The 15,620-nt window shown below is 44.5% G+C and overlaps 1 protein-coding gene across 7 annotated transcripts in view; it reads left to right on the forward strand.

Moving 5' to 3' along the window:
* Positions 1-15,620, forward strand: part of CADM1 (cell adhesion molecule 1) — a 427,454-nt gene that overhangs the window by 188,031 nt on the left and 223,803 nt on the right. For 5 of the 7 annotated variants that reach the window (XM_040325375.1, XM_040325377.1, XM_040325376.1 and 2 more), the window contains exon 2: positions 8,077-8,154. The exons of the other annotated variants lie outside the window; for them this stretch is intronic. In XM_040325375.1, the coding sequence (XP_040181309.1) occupies positions 8,077-8,154 (78 nt within the window). The remainder of the gene's footprint in view (positions 1-8,076; positions 8,155-15,620) is intronic. 7 annotated transcript variants of the gene reach the window in all.

The following is a 15,620-nucleotide window of genomic DNA, read 5'->3' on the forward strand; positions in this document are numbered from 1 at the left end:
TAATTGAGCTGTGTGCAAGTCTGCCGGGAGCGAATGTATTGAAATCGGAATCATGGCCGGTACATGCATAATAAAGGGGCAGCGTGATGCATGCTCGTGATTTTATCTGTGTATGTATTAACAGGCTAAGATGTTGGCATAACAAATCCATATGGTTTTGCTAAAGCCTATCAAGACCGTATCATACAGAACCACATGGCAGGCTGTTATCACACAACATATTACTATTGAAGATCTGCAGCTTGGATGTGGAATATCAGGAGCTCTGATGACAAGATTAGGCATGGTAATTGTACCCCATGAAGTCTAATTATCAGGTTGTTTATTTTGTTAGTTTTGCAGAAGCCGCCTAGCAAACCCCAGTGTAATATTTATCACTACTGTAGTGCACCTGGGCGGCAAATGTTTCCAGTATCTGCCATGAGGGAGATCTTGTAAGATGCCAGCAGAGTGCTGTCAGGAAATAGTTTGTAAAGAGTTTTTCCTTTTGGCATATTCTGAAATTCTTGTTTTTGTACCTATTGCTAACTTTACAAAGACATAACATTCATTGCTGCAATACTCCAGAAAAATGGAATGACTTGGGGCTTGTTCACACTTGTGCGGAGACCTGCGGATCTTCACAAGGGCTCATAGAAAGCCATTGTTTTCTGTGTGACCTGTTCACACTACGTTGGGGCTGGAAGGTGGGGGATGGGAAGACATGCTGCATTTTTCTGCATCACACCAGAGCTGTCCTGTTGCCTCCCTCCATCTGTCCGATTCTATGAACCGCAGCTGAGCTGAATGTCACTTTGTGGCATTTCATTAGAGCTTAAAAAAAAGATAAACAGTGCCCTGTGTTGTAAAAAAAAAACTGACAATATATTTATTTTATTTTGTTTTTGGGGCAATGGGAGGGGTGAAGGAGCTAGGCCAGCACAGGCAGTAATAATACCCAATCACACGAGGATAGGGGTATGTTGTGCAAGGAGGGAGGGGGTTGTGTTGAGGAATTGTATTCTTCCTGAAGAAGTAACATTTTCTAGACTATTCAAAGGCACATTACATGTGAATAAAATGGTTACATTATGATTTTTTTTTATTTTTTAATGCCATTACCTGCAATCATTTAGTTGGTGACAGGGTGTCTTCAATTATCTACATAAAAGAACTAGAATACAAAAGGGATATATTTACAGTATTTATTTTGCTCTGAATGAATTTTAGAACTTGTAACCCACATCTATAGTTATGTACCTAATCTAGCCTCAACACAATACATTTGGGGGAAAAAAGTTTATATTTTTCATTAATCTAAATATGTCGAACATGTCCTTGACTGTGTTGGTCTTAATACATTTATAACCTTCTCCAGCAAAACAAATGGAAATGTCACTGACTAAATGTGTCCTTTTAGATGGCTAGTTCCATAGTCCACCCATTTTCTTATTGCTGGCGTTCAGCAAGGATGCTGACTGCACGTTGACATTTATTTTCAATAAAGGGAATGCTTTATAAATTCAAATGTATGTGGTTTAAACACAGAGATGGACATTTTCTTTTCTCAGAAAAGAAACTCCTAGACTTTTTATAGACATTTCTGTGGTAAAGCGGCCATTTTCAGGGTCACATTCTAGGCAGTGTGCCCAGTCCAAGATGCCATGTCATGGACAGGAACTCGCTAAAAGGCAGCCTTTTCACGGCTTTCATTTATTGCCTCTCCGGCTTTCATCCTGTAAATTGCTACTAATTCCTTCATGTAACTTAACTTTGCCCAGCGCCAGTCCTAACACTTCTATACCTCAAATCCCATAACAGAGCATCCCTAAGAGCATGTAGAAATGAGTCTCTGAATTGTAACTATCAATGTATCCATCAGATTGCTATACAGTACAGTAGCTTTATTCTCAAGGCTTCTCTCAACCAATGTGGGGTTTACCAGTAGCAGGAGGCCCATATTTGAAGATTCATTAGTACAGAGACCAATGAACGTGCCATACAAAAGATCTGGGCATCCAAAGGGTCCATTTATTTTTATTTATTTTCAGAATAAATGAAAAGGGAAACTAACATCTTACATCCTCCCTATCACTTGGTCCTTGTTGCACTGACCTTGGGTGATGGGCTTTCAGTGCTCATGCAGCTGGTTTAGCGAACCAGGGATCTGAAATCCCCACTATTTCACCGTTCTTGGCATGGGTGCTCAACCTGTGGCCCTCCAGCTGTTGGGGAACTACAAGTCCCATCATGCCTCTGTTTTTGCCATGCTTGTAACAGTCAGTGGCTTGCAATGCATCATGGGACAGCATGGGAGGGCCACAGATTGAGAACCCATGTTGTAGGACATCAGATGGATCAGAGCAATTCTGATTGGTCAGCTCCAGCATGTGACCACTTTGACCAATCAGAATCGCTCTGATTCATCCCCGATACCCTACAGAAAGAAGGGCGAGAAGAGCAGGGATTTTAAATCGCCGGACCGCTTCACCAGCTGCGTGGGCAATGACAACTAATCACCAACCAAGGTAAGTGCAGCAGGGACAGTGGGGAAGTGTGTTGGGTGGTCTAGGGCAGTGGTCCCCAACCTTTTTGGACCGACATTGTGGATGAAAATTGTGCCAAGGCCCGATGATGCGGGCCGACGATGCGGTTTTTCGCGGCCAATATGGCACTTCAATCATCACAACACCATGGTTAATCAGGATGATTGGAAGCACATTATTTTCATTATTATATTGTAATATAAAATTAAATAGTTAAACTCACCATAATGCAGAATCTGCCACCAGATGCAGATTGCCAGCCACATGCCACCAGATGCAGAGTGCCAGCCACATGCCACCAGATGCAGAGTGCCAGCCACATGACACCAGATGCAGAGTGCCAGCCACATGCCACCATATGCAGATCCCCCCCCCCCCCCAGCTTACCTCTCGCTCTCCCTACCCTTGATGTCACAGCCGAGCGCTGACGCTGTTGTCCGAGCGCTGACGCTGCTGCCTGGCTTCACTCGTGGAGGGGGGGGGCGGGCTCAACAGCGGTGATGCGGGCGAGCCTGCTTCACCCCTAACTGTGTGGGCGGAAGTGCGGCGGGGCTGTGTGGGCGGAAGTGCGGTGATGGCGGCGATCTCTCTGCTCGCCCGCCACCGCCGCACCTCAGACAGCGCAGGCTTCGCGGCCGACCAGCAAACGGTAGTGGGCCGCGGACCGGGGGTTGAAGACCCCTGGTCTAGGGTGTCGTTTATTTTTTATTTTTTTTCATTTACATGAGCAGCACTCTCTACTGCCCTTCTAAAAAAAAGTGTTCTACAGTAAATCACCTCAGAGATCATTAGAGTAGCAACTGCCAGGCATTTTGAAGATGATCCTGCCACCACCTTAATGCCCTATTGAAAAGCTGTGCTACATTTGGCTTGCAGTTGTGGCATGGCCTCATTCACTTGAATGTCTTTTGAAAGTGGTACTGCCTGCCAAATGTAACATGTATACATTTTGATGCGGCATCATGTACTAATATGGCTGCTGTCCATGTTAACTTGTGGCTTTGGCGCTCAGGATGTGGAAAAACCAAGGGTTTAATACCCAACTCCCCTTCACCAGTGTAAATAAGTCTTAATATTGATATTTGTTCACAATATTGATATTATGTAAAATATTGGTTTATTTTATTTTTACTGGTAGATAGGTTAATAACACCCAATGTTAGGACTGGATATTTTGCGTGCAATCTCTTATTAAGGACTAGACATTTCTCTCCTTCTTTTATTTATTTTTTTAACTTTGAACTGTTCTTTGACATTTTGTTTCCATATAGTGTATTCTTCTCTGAGTGTAAAGTAGCTTTTGCCTGTGTTGGTCGGTTTTTGGTTCTAACCATAATGGATTATTTTGTAGTTTTAATGATGTTTGAATCTAGGCCAGTGGTATCCTGCGCTACTGATTTGTGTCCCGGCTGTTTATGCAATTGTATGGGCATGACCGATATATAAAAAAAAAACTAGATTCCATGGTAAAAGTTGGACAATAGCAGTAACGGGTACTTGAGGATTCAGAAAGTATGGCATACATTCGATGAAACATTTTTGCTGATGTATGCAGAATAAAAACTGGCAAGTTCTTTTATTTTTTTATTTTTTATTCTTCTTTTTACTTCTTCCTTTGTTAATAGACCATCTTCTGGTGAATTTAAACTTCTGGTGACACCTACAAGGTCAAATTGAACTCTAGGCAAATGGCCATAGTTTAATAGCGCAGGTTATTCTGTTTGGCCAGACATATAATTCTCATGCCTGCCACACTGCACAACCTGGGCAATTACTTTTCTATTTTGGGTTCAGCTTTACAGCTTGCCTTGTTGATTGGACTGAGGTGAGCGCACTGATTTATTGTCCAATAAGCAGGCTATAGGCAGAGAGGTAACAGGAATCTGAACCAAGATCTATTGACACTTGCATGACCGCAGTGCCGCAAAAGTGCGTGAATTTGGAAACTTGCTGAAAAGAAAATTTTAAGCATTATAAGTCTTTTTGCGTTTTAGCTAGACAGATTTTGAAGATGTAGATGTTTTGTTATATTTTCGCTTACAACATTGTGAGTTTGCAAATCCTCATCCTTCTGAAGCCTGTTTCATCTTGGGCCTCATTCACACAAGGCAGATCCGATCTCTCCGTTGATCTCCGCTGAGCCGGGGGATGACGGGTCTGTCTCTGCTCACTGAGCGGGAAGGGGCCTGTCAGAGCACCACTGGTTCCTATGGAGAGAGTGGACAAAAACGGACAACATGTCTCTTTTCATCAGATCTCACCTGATCCGGCAGGACGGATGGCGAACGTATCGTCATATGTCTGATTTTAGTGGATCGGATGGCAGACAGGTGTCAGTGGACACAAATCCGCTGACATCCGCCTGCCCATAGGAGTCAATCGATGGCACGGATCTGCCTGAAAAATGGACGGCCAGATCTGAGCGTGCTTGCTGTGTGAAAGGGGCCCTAAGTGTACCCAAAGCCAAACATAAGAGTTGAGCTGGCCATACACTAAGGCCCCATTGGAGTCTGCCTGCTCAGCAGGGGATCGGTCTGCTGATGCCCGCTGAGCAGGCGAATGGCTTGTCAGTGTTCAATTTGCTGATGCAGAGCAGACCGAGACACAGCCCGCTTTCCTCTATGGGTGATCGGATGTAAACGGACTGTCTGCCTGTTTACACCCGACGGCCATCTGATCTGATCCACCAGACAGATTGGGAACGGATCTTCATCTGTCTGTTTTTTAGCTGACCGGATCAGATCAGATGTCAGTGGGTGTCAATGAACGTGTCTGACAGCCACCCCCCCATAGAGGAGACTGGAGAGTGCGATTGGGTCTGCCTGAAAAACTGACAGACGGACCCAAACAGTCCGCCTGTGTGAAAGAGCCCAAACTGATTTGTTTTTTTCGTTCAGCCTCTACTAAATGATCAGATTACTCCTAAACAACACAGATGGACGAATCTCCCGCTGAGGCTATTGTATTCTGACAGCTGGCATCAGTGGCTGTCATAATACAGTGGGTGCTGCCACAGTGACTATAAGCTACAGCATTTTATTCACCAGTCATATCCCTTAATGTTCTTATGTGCTGCTTATACATTTATGGATTACATAAATGCTTTCTGCTACTTTTTAAATAGAGAAGTCGTTCTAGAAAAAAAAAAATGTGATGTACAGAATTCTATATCATTTAAAATAATTTTGGCAAATATAATTTACTTATTTTCCTGCATGCCTATGCCCCCCGTTCCTCCAGACCCGTGTGCTCCTTTCTTTTTGTTTGCATTATCCATGTCAGATGTGAGATCGCACCTGCCCCGCATACCTACACACTATTAAGCAGATCCTGCTGCCAATAGCTTGTGCCCCGGTGCCAGCTCCTTTGCTTGGCAGGTCAGTGTGCGTCGTATTTAATCTCCTGGCTGGGAATAAGCGGGCAGCGTGTTCCCACCAGAGCCTCTGTACACAGGCATTCTGATCTCCAGGCTGGGCAGCCAGTTTACTTTACTAATTAGGATGATTCCATCGGTAACGGGAGTTATTAGCACAGCAAATCGTATATGTAATATGTAACATCAACGTTGCAGGAACGACCACGCCATTACCCTCTCACCGCACTCTGTATACAACCCGTTGGGGAGTAATGAAGGAACAGATGGGGAGATGGAGATAGGAAATAGCCACAAGCAGGAGGGAGGCTGTAAAATTAAAAAATGTGGACGACGCTGTGCAATGACCACTGAGATAAGGATATGGCATGGAAGAGAAGGGAAGGAGAGGATTTTGTGATTAACAGAGTAGAAGATATAAACACGAGAATGACATGTACGTATGGAGGAAGAAAATAGGCCATGTGAAAAAAAAAATTATATATATTTTCTAAACTCTATAATGGTAAAGTGAATCTGTGTACCGTAAACATATATTATAATTTCCACGTTGTATTTCAATCATTTCCAGTCTTCTCCTATTAGTCTGAATGATCATAATTACGCATTTACTCTCTTGAGTTCTGTGACACTATGCCCTGTAAATAGGCACTAAAATGTGTCACACATTTCACAGAGCAGGTATTTCATGAGATTAGGAGACCCGTCAGAATTTGTAACGGAAGTGACGTTCTGTCGCCGCCATCTTGCTACACCCCACACTCCTCCATAGTAAGGATACACCGAGGAGGGGGCAAGCGGACATCTTGTTACACCCACCGGAGTTTTGCATTTCACACTTATTTTTTTTAACAGTAAACGGCTTATAAGGTGAAATGCAGTATTTAGAAATCGGACGGACTGTTTTTAGATGTTTAATTTTAAAAGCAGTGGCAAACCTGCTGATCTCACAGAACACCTTTAATTTATAATTGAACATGTAAACAGTCAGACAGATTTCTAAATACTGCATGTGTATGTGCCATGTTGCAGTGTAGCTTACATCATGCTCTGTGCTCCTAGGATGACCACTCTGTCACATAAAGGGAGTCACATGCTCCTCCATACTTCAAAATACCGTATTTGGTACTGGACAGAGTTTCATCTGCTAGGGAGAAGACAGTAGAGAAATTGCCGCTCCAAGCCCAAAGCCTATGAAGTACACGCCCTATTAGAACCTTCAGGTGCAGGCTCTGCCACGAATTAGGAGAAAAAGAACAATCCTGGACGGCTGAACTCCATTAAAGGCATCATTTATTTCTTGAATAGCGGATAAAATCCAATACAATCACTTGATGTTTGGCAATGGCAGAAATATACAGCTGATGAGTTTCGCCCATATATTGGTGCTTAGTTATAGTTGCAATGACTAAGCACCAATATATGGTGTGAAACGCGTTGGTTGTATATCCCTGCTTTTGACAAACATGAAGTGATTGTATTGGATTTTATCTGCTATTCAGGATGAAATAGACGCCTTTAACAGGGTGCGACCATCCAGGACTGTCCGTGTGCTAGGAATGGCGGGATTCAAGCCTGTGTCTTTACCTTTAAATAGGCAAATCAGAGGTTTACTTTACCTTTTTAAAATGACCCGATATTGTATCTGTTATAGGCAGTTTGTACAATTAGAATGTAGGTATTGTGATATTAAAAGTTATTCATATATTACCAATTATTGCATGGTCTGCAGGGCTCATGAAGAATAATTCACATGACATGCACACCAGTTAATTTCATGGAATCTTTGTAGACGTGTCTTATAAATAAGGACCCATTTAGACCCATCAAGGTAAAAAAGTGTGGACACTTTAATTTATATCAACTCTAACATAAAGCTTCTAGCCTGCTCTGTATGTGGGTTTAATTAGCTACCGCGGCTTCCAGCAAAAAACATGAAAGGTAACTTGAAGAACGTTAGGACAATAGGGCACAGTGAGGGGTGAGTAATTGTGTCTGATTGCAGGTTATGGAGCTATTTACCTCAATACACAACAGGTTGATGATGAATATGTGAGCAGGCTCTGCAGAAACGTCTTTTGTGACCGAAGCTGTGTGTAGCTCGATGGCAGGAGGAGGCCAGAATGTATGCTGTGTACACATCTGCAGACAGTTTACTGTCTATCTTGTCTCTGTCAGGGAGAAGTTCCAGTCTGCATGGGTCCTCAGAAAACTTTGCCTTACCTGATCCTTTCTATGAGCAACTTCAAAGCTCTGGTATGTGACCCTGTGTGTCTAGATGTTGTATTGTGTCTGTGTTAGTAGACCCGTGATTTAACCTTCGTGTGATTGGACCCTTGACTACGCAGTGAAGGTGATCCATTGCGTCATTATCATTGCCGTCCATCCAACCTGCTTTACTGTAACCCATTAGATGCATCACATCAGCTAAGATGCATGGCTTTACCTTTCCACCATCCATTGCTGCATTTTCAGGTTTTCTTCAAAATGTGTATTTGAAGACGGAAGGGATTTCCTGTGACGTGATAATGCTACGCTGTGATGACAATTCTAGCAGGGCTGTCTTTTGTGTCCGTATATTGCTTGCAATTCTGCATTAGATGAGGTCTATGCCTTTTTAACACACAGCCATTGAATTCAAATAGTGCACACAATCTAACATAAATGTGTTTAATGTGTTAGAAAAAAAATAATACATATGCCATACTGTCATTTTTTTTACCATTATTCAGACATTGGTGTGCTAACCAAAGCAGATTTGTATTTAACCAATGTAGTAAATATGTAATTTCTATACAAGAGGAAAATATGGTGGGTGGGGGTGCCATTGCTAACTGCTTTCTAATGTACCAGTTGCTTGGCTGTTGGGCTCACACACTGGCTTTAACACTTTGGGTTACTGCCCCAAAACAAGTATGCAGATAGCGGAAGTTGGGCCTGCTTATCTACATGCATGTTCTGAGTCAGGGAATCGGAGTATTAAACCTCTAGAGTTAGCATTGTAACCTGGAAATTATGAGAAGAGTAATGGCAGCCTCCATGTAGTTCCAATGACATGTTTCCTTTAAATACACCCAATATTGTACAGATTTTATACTTTTTTTTTTGTTTGCATTGAATGAGATTTTTTACACAGCATTTGTACCATCATGCAAATGGAAGCTAATATAAGGGCTGATGGAGGGGTGTGTTAACCAATTTATTTACAGAATATATAAAGATTGTGTGTTGTAATACGTTGCATATATTGTAAATATTATGTAGCAGATGGAGCTTTAGGCTGGGTTCACACTAGTGCGACACGACACTCGTCCTACTTTGGATCTGACTTTGCCCTGCAACTTGAAGCCAACATACGTCAGACTTTCAATGAACGGGGATCTGACTTGGATCCCTGCCAATACCAGGCACTGTGTTTGGTATGAATCTTGAGGGGAAACGCCACGCCAAATAAAAAAAAAAAAAAAAAACGGCCTGGGTTCCCCCTCCCAAGAGCATACAAGGCTTTTCGCTTTGGTATGGATTTTAAGGGGAACCCCCTACGCCGAAAAGATGGCGTGGGGTTCCCCCCAAAATCCATACCAGACCCTTATCCGAGCATGCAGCTCGGCTGGTCAGGAAAGGTGGTGAGGACGAGCGAGCACCCCCCCTCCTGAACCGTACCAGGCTGCATGCCCTCAACATGGGGGTGTGCTTTGAGGCAGGGGGGCACCCTGTGGCCACCCACCCCAAAGCACCTTGTCCCCATGTTGATGAGGACAGGAGCCTCTTCCTGACAACCCTGGGGGTTGGTTGTCGGGGTCTGCGGGCGGGGGACGTATCAGAATCCGGGAGCTCCCTTTAAGGGGGCCCCTAGATCCCGGCTCCCCCACCCTATGTGAATGAGTATGGGGTATATCGTACCCATTCACGTGGAGGAAAAAAGTGTCAATAAAAAACACACTAAATAGGTTTTTTAAAGTAATTTGTTAGGCAGCTCCGGGGGTCTTCTTCCATCTTCTCTGCGCTCTCTGGCCTCTTCTCTCGCTCTCTGGCCTCTTTTCTCCCCGCTCTCCGGTTCTTCTCATGCTCTCCGGTACCTTCTGCCTTCTGCCAGGCTCCTCCGCTATCTTCTTCCAGCTCTTTTACTAGCGTTGGCCTGGTCTTCTCCATCGTCTTCTTTGCTCTTCTCTTCTTCCAATGTTGACACAACGCTCTCTCCCGCTGTAATGCCGTGTGTGCTGTGCGCAACCCCTTATATAGGCAAGGGGTGCATGATACTGTGACGTCATACGGGGCGGGGTCACCGGGTGACATCACCCAGTGGCCATGCCCCATGCCTATATAAGTCGTTGCGCACATGGCATTACAGCGGGAGAGGGCGCCGTGTCAACATCAGAAAAAGAGAAGAGGGAAGAAGACGACAAAGACCGGGCCAACGCTAGTAAAAGCTGGAAGAAGATAGCGGAGGAGCCCGGCAGAAGGCACTGGAGAAGGCACTGGAGAGCGGGAGAAAACCCGTAGAGCACGGAGAAGGCACCGGAGAGCTGGAGAAGATGGAAGAGTCGGAAGAAGACTCCTGGAGCTGCCTAATAAATTACTTTAAAAACCTGTCTAGTGTGTTTTTTGTTTTTTTTACACTTTTTTCCCCCCAGGTGAATGGGTAGGGGTACGATGTAACCCATACTCATCCACATAGGGTGGAGGGCTGGGATCTGGGGGCCCCCTTATTAAAGGTGCTCCCAGATTCCGATAAGCCCCCCGCCCACAGACCCGACAACCAATGGCCAGGGTTGTCAGGAAGAGGCCCTTGTCCTCAACAAGGGGACAAGGTGCTTTGGGATGGGGGGGCGCAGGCTGCCCCCTGCCCCAAAGCACCCACCCCCCATGTTGAGGGCATGCAGCCTGGTATGGTTCAGGAGGGGGGGCGTATGCTCGTCCCCACCCCCTTTCCTGACCGGCCGGGCTGCGTGCTCGGATAAGGGTCTGGTATGGATTTTGGGGGGACTCCCACTCAGTTTTTTCGGCGTAGTGGGTTTCCCTTAAAATTCATACCAAACCGAAGGCCTGGTATGCTCTTGGAGGGGAAACCCATGCCGTTTTTTTATTTAAAATTTGCCGTGGAGTTCCCCCTCAAGATCAGCAGAGCACAAGTCGCATGCCAAAGTTGGAGCATGCAAGACGGTGTTCCGACCTTGATCCGACTTCAATGGTATGCAATGGGCTCAAGTAGGATCAAAGTCGGACCAAAGTAGTACAGGGAGAATTTTCAAAGTTGGTCCAGTTAAGACGGCTCTCATAGGGAAACATTGATTTTCACACGTCATGTGACATGAGCTCCCAATGTCGGAGCGTTTGTCGCACCAGTGTGAACCCAGCCTCAGGCACCCTTTCTTCTGTTTTTCACCTGCTGTTTACAGACCTCAATAGATCAAAGTTAATGTTACACACGTTTACTCATCATAGTTGCTCATTCCCTAATCCACTTTTGCCAAGGTTTCAGTCAATTTGTACCTTCAAGGGGACAGCTTCTGCTGTGCTGACCCTTTATTTAAAATGTAGTGCTCTTAGAAATCCTTTGTCATATATGCCTGGGGAAATAATTAAAATGAATGCACACTGTGCAGGGACCGCCCTGTCAGATCTCTGATCGGATGAACATGGACCGTCTGTCCGTGTTCACCCGATCCGCTCTGCAGACGGATGTAAAAATAGGATTTTTCTCTGTTTGCAGAATCGGAGCATGGCGGACAACGATGAGATCGGATGTCAGCGGATGTTCATCCGCTGACATCCGCAATCCCATAGGGATAAATGTATGTTAGTTTTTCATCCAAAAACGGATGGATGAAAAACGGACATACGGTCTGGTCTGCAGGTGTGAAAGGGGCCTAATACCGGAAATGGGTAAACGGGTTGTAAAGGTACAATTTTTTTCCCTAAATAGCTTCCTTTACCTTACTTTAGTTCTCCTTCACATACCTCATCCTTCGATTTTGCTTTCAAATGTCCTTATTTTTTCTGAGAAATTCTCACTTCCTGTTATTCTGTCTGTAACTCCACACAGTAATGCTAGGCTTTCTCCCTGGTGTGGCGTGGCGTGTCGTGCTCGCCCCCTCTGTTGGACTACAGGAGAGTCAGGACGCTCTCTACGTTGCAGATAGCAAAAGGAGCTGTGTGTTAGTGAGCGTCCTGCCTCTCCAGTAGTCCAAGGGAGGGGGCGAGCACGACACTCCACACCAGGGAGAAAGCCTTGCATTACTGTGTGGAGTTACAGACAGAAGATCAGGAAGTGAGGATTTCTCAGAAGAAATAAGGACATTTAAAACAAAATCGAAGGATGAGGTAAGTGAAGGAGGACTGTACTAAGGTAAAGGAAGCTATTTAGAATTTTTTTTTTTACCTTTTACAACCCCTTTAAGGTGAGCAGGGTTTTGAATTTAGATTATTATAGATGCTATAGGGGCACCTGTGCGAACGTGCTTCCAAGCCGTGCTGTGTGCCTCTATAGACACGCACTGCTTGGCTCAGTCAAGCCCCCGTCCCTTGTCTTTGGAGTGTCCCCTCAGCATGCCAGGTGCTAAGGGGGCACCTGTGTGGACGCACTCCTCAGCCAGGCTGTGTGCATCCATAGACCCACACGAGGTGCCGGAAAGCCACTCTCCCTGCACCCTCCATAAAGGATTTGCAGGAGATTTGACTGACAGCATTGGGAACCATAGTCTCCTCCTCTCTGAGTCTCCTATAAGCAGAGGACACAAAAGCAGTGCTGCTGCAGATGTGATGCAATGAAGTATGAGAGGAGACCTACGCATTTAGGATTGGGGGAAGTAGTAGATAGTGGGAAATGTTTACCTTAATACATGGAATGCATTAGGTTATAGTCTGCCATTTTCAGGGATATCCCCATAGTATCATAGTCACCACTGCACAAACTCTACCACCATTACACTAGAAGAATACACGATGCTTGTTTTATATGGGTTTCTAGGCAGATCAGTACAGACAGCACAGGCTTTTTTTTCCTGTACTAAGCATACACATTGTACCCTTTCTAATCAAACTTAAATGACGTGCTAAATCACCTGCTGGAGTAAAAAGGCATTAATTTAGGGTGGCATTTAATCTTTTACTTTAACTAGCAGAACATACCTAGTCATTACTCACTGTGAAGCTATAATTGAAGAATGTTTACCATAAAAACATTGCCTGTTCTGTGAAAAAAGCCACCGTGATGCAACAAACTGATCCAGTTCTGTAAGGTTTGTTTTTTATCAGCACAATGGTCAGAAAATGAAAATCCCTTAATAGGAGAATCTGACAAATAAAATCAAAGTTTGATTTTTATTTCCAGACCCATACATGTTGCCTTTATGATGCTAGCTGAAGTTCATTATTCAATCACTGTTATAGGCTGCCCATGGACATTAGAGAGTGGGCAGTCGTGCAGGCACAGCCCTCCCCTCACTTTCAAGGTTGGCTTGGCCAAGGCAGAGAGGAGGGTGGAAGAGGAGAGAGGCAAAGACAGACATTCCTAGTGCCTGTTATGAGGGAGAACCATAACAAATGGCTAGCTAACCCCTTTGATCAAAGTTTCCTGAGAACCTACAGGCAGAGGGCATCTTACCGGTCTTTATAAAAGGTGAGATGCCCACCCAATCCAGATGAAAATGGCAGACAACTGTTGTCCGTCTATGGGCTCCTTTACTCTAGAACTCATACACACAGATGTTTGGAATGTTCATCTATTTTTGCCATTATTGCATTCATGTATTTCTGCATTTATTTGTAGCTTCTAATTGCATGTGGCCTTTACACGTATTGATAGGGACAACAGGGAGCATGCAGCAAGTAGCTTCTGAACATTAAAGTAGAACTATTTTTTTGTCTTTGTCTTCCTTTTCTTAAAAACGGAATCCAGAGGCCAGCTGTATATAAAAAAAAAGTTTTTGCTGCAATGATCTTAAATCTGGGGCTGCCCCCTGCAGCAATACCCTTTCACCACAAGATGTCCCAAGTCTTGATTGATGGCCAATATTATTCAAACCTCTTAGGCCTTGTACACACGAGCAGACATGTCCGATGAAAACGGTCCGCGGTCCGTTTTCATCGGACATGTCTGCTGGGAGCTTTTGGTCTGATGTGTGTACACACCATCAGACCAAAATCCCCGCGGACATATAAGACACCGACGTTCTCTAACACACAAGTTCAATGCTTCCACGCATGCGTCGAATCAATTCGACGCATGCGCAGGATTTCGGGCCGCTGGTTATACGTCATAACCAGTGGACATGTCCGATGAGTCGTACTAACCATCCGACGGACATGTTTCCAGCCGACAAGTTTCTTAGCATGCTAAGAAACTTTTGTCCGCTGGAAACCTGTCCGCTAGGCCGGAAAACTGTCCGCTAGGCCCTACACACGGTCGGACATGTCCGCGGAAACTGGTCCGCGGACCAGTTTCAGCGGACATGTTCGGTCGTGTGTACAAGGCCTTACTGTAAACTCCGGCAGTCATGGCCGCACCGCTGGGGGGGGGGGGGTCATTGCGCAACTGCAGCACTAAGGACTTCCATTGGAGTGGAACAGGAATGCCTTGTGACATCATTATTAGGCAGAAGAACCTTTTTTTTTTTTCAATTAAAGCAGAGTTCCACCAATAAGTGGAACTTCCACTTATTTGTTTTAAAGGGGCATTTGAATAGCCACAATGACTTCACTCCTGCACATGTGCACAGGAGCCACAGGCGTGGTGCAGCACTTTGAAGGGCTGGCATGCCATCTCTTCAGAACACACGCGCATACATCTGTGATGTCATCGGCTGTAGAAGTAGTGAATATCTCAAACGGTGCACATATCCTTGCACTTTCTAGGTATGCTTTATTAAAAGCTTACCTGTAGGTACAAGTGAGCAAGCAGTGTTTACCCCCGCTGTAAGGGCTGATTTACAGCAGAGAAACGCAGTCTGGATGCATTTTTTTTTGCTGCTTTCCAGTGCAGAAGAAAATGCAGCATTTTCTGCTTTCGAACTGACTGCACAGGTATGAACTAGGCCATTGAAACCAAATTAACTGTCCATACGTTTTTGATGCAGAAAAAAAATGCAGTTGACCGCATCTGGTGTGTACCAGGTCTAAACGGAAATCCCTGTCTTGGTTTCACACAGATGGTCTCCAGTTTCTCACTCTGGTGAAAGTGTATTCTGCGATTTTTATACTGATGCTCACAAATAAACATTTCATGTGATAATGGATTCCCAGAGTACTGTGGATTTTCCTAAGGAAGCACACAATTAAAGTAGGGCTGTGCAAATTAACTTTTAATTAATCGATTAATCTTTATTTTTGTTGCCTTTGTTTGTTTCTTGTATCCTGCTATCCATTTTTCCAGTGGTTGGTAGCTGCACTGGGAATCAGCCTCCAAGGAGATCAGCTAAAAGTAGTTGGATCTGTATGTGCATTATAATTAATCGAAAATAGTCGATTAATCGATAAAAAAAAAAAAAACGATTAATCGAACAGAAAATTTTTGATCAGTAACAGCCCTAAATTAAAGTTATCTCTTTTTGTGTTGGCTGTCTCTGAAGCCTTGGATGGAGCACCACAGAAGGAGAGAGATTAGCCACTGCTCAAACTCTCACGTGTTTGTGCATGCATGAGATATTGAGCTCTGTAAACAGACATTTACCACAAGAAAATGATAAACCTGTAAAAAGGAGCCCAAATCACTACCTGCTGGC

The sequence above is a fragment of the Rana temporaria genome, chromosome 10 (assembly GCF_905171775.1).
Source record: "Rana temporaria chromosome 10, aRanTem1.1, whole genome shotgun sequence".
Classification (NCBI taxonomy): Eukaryota; Metazoa; Chordata; class Amphibia; order Anura; family Ranidae; genus Rana; species Rana temporaria.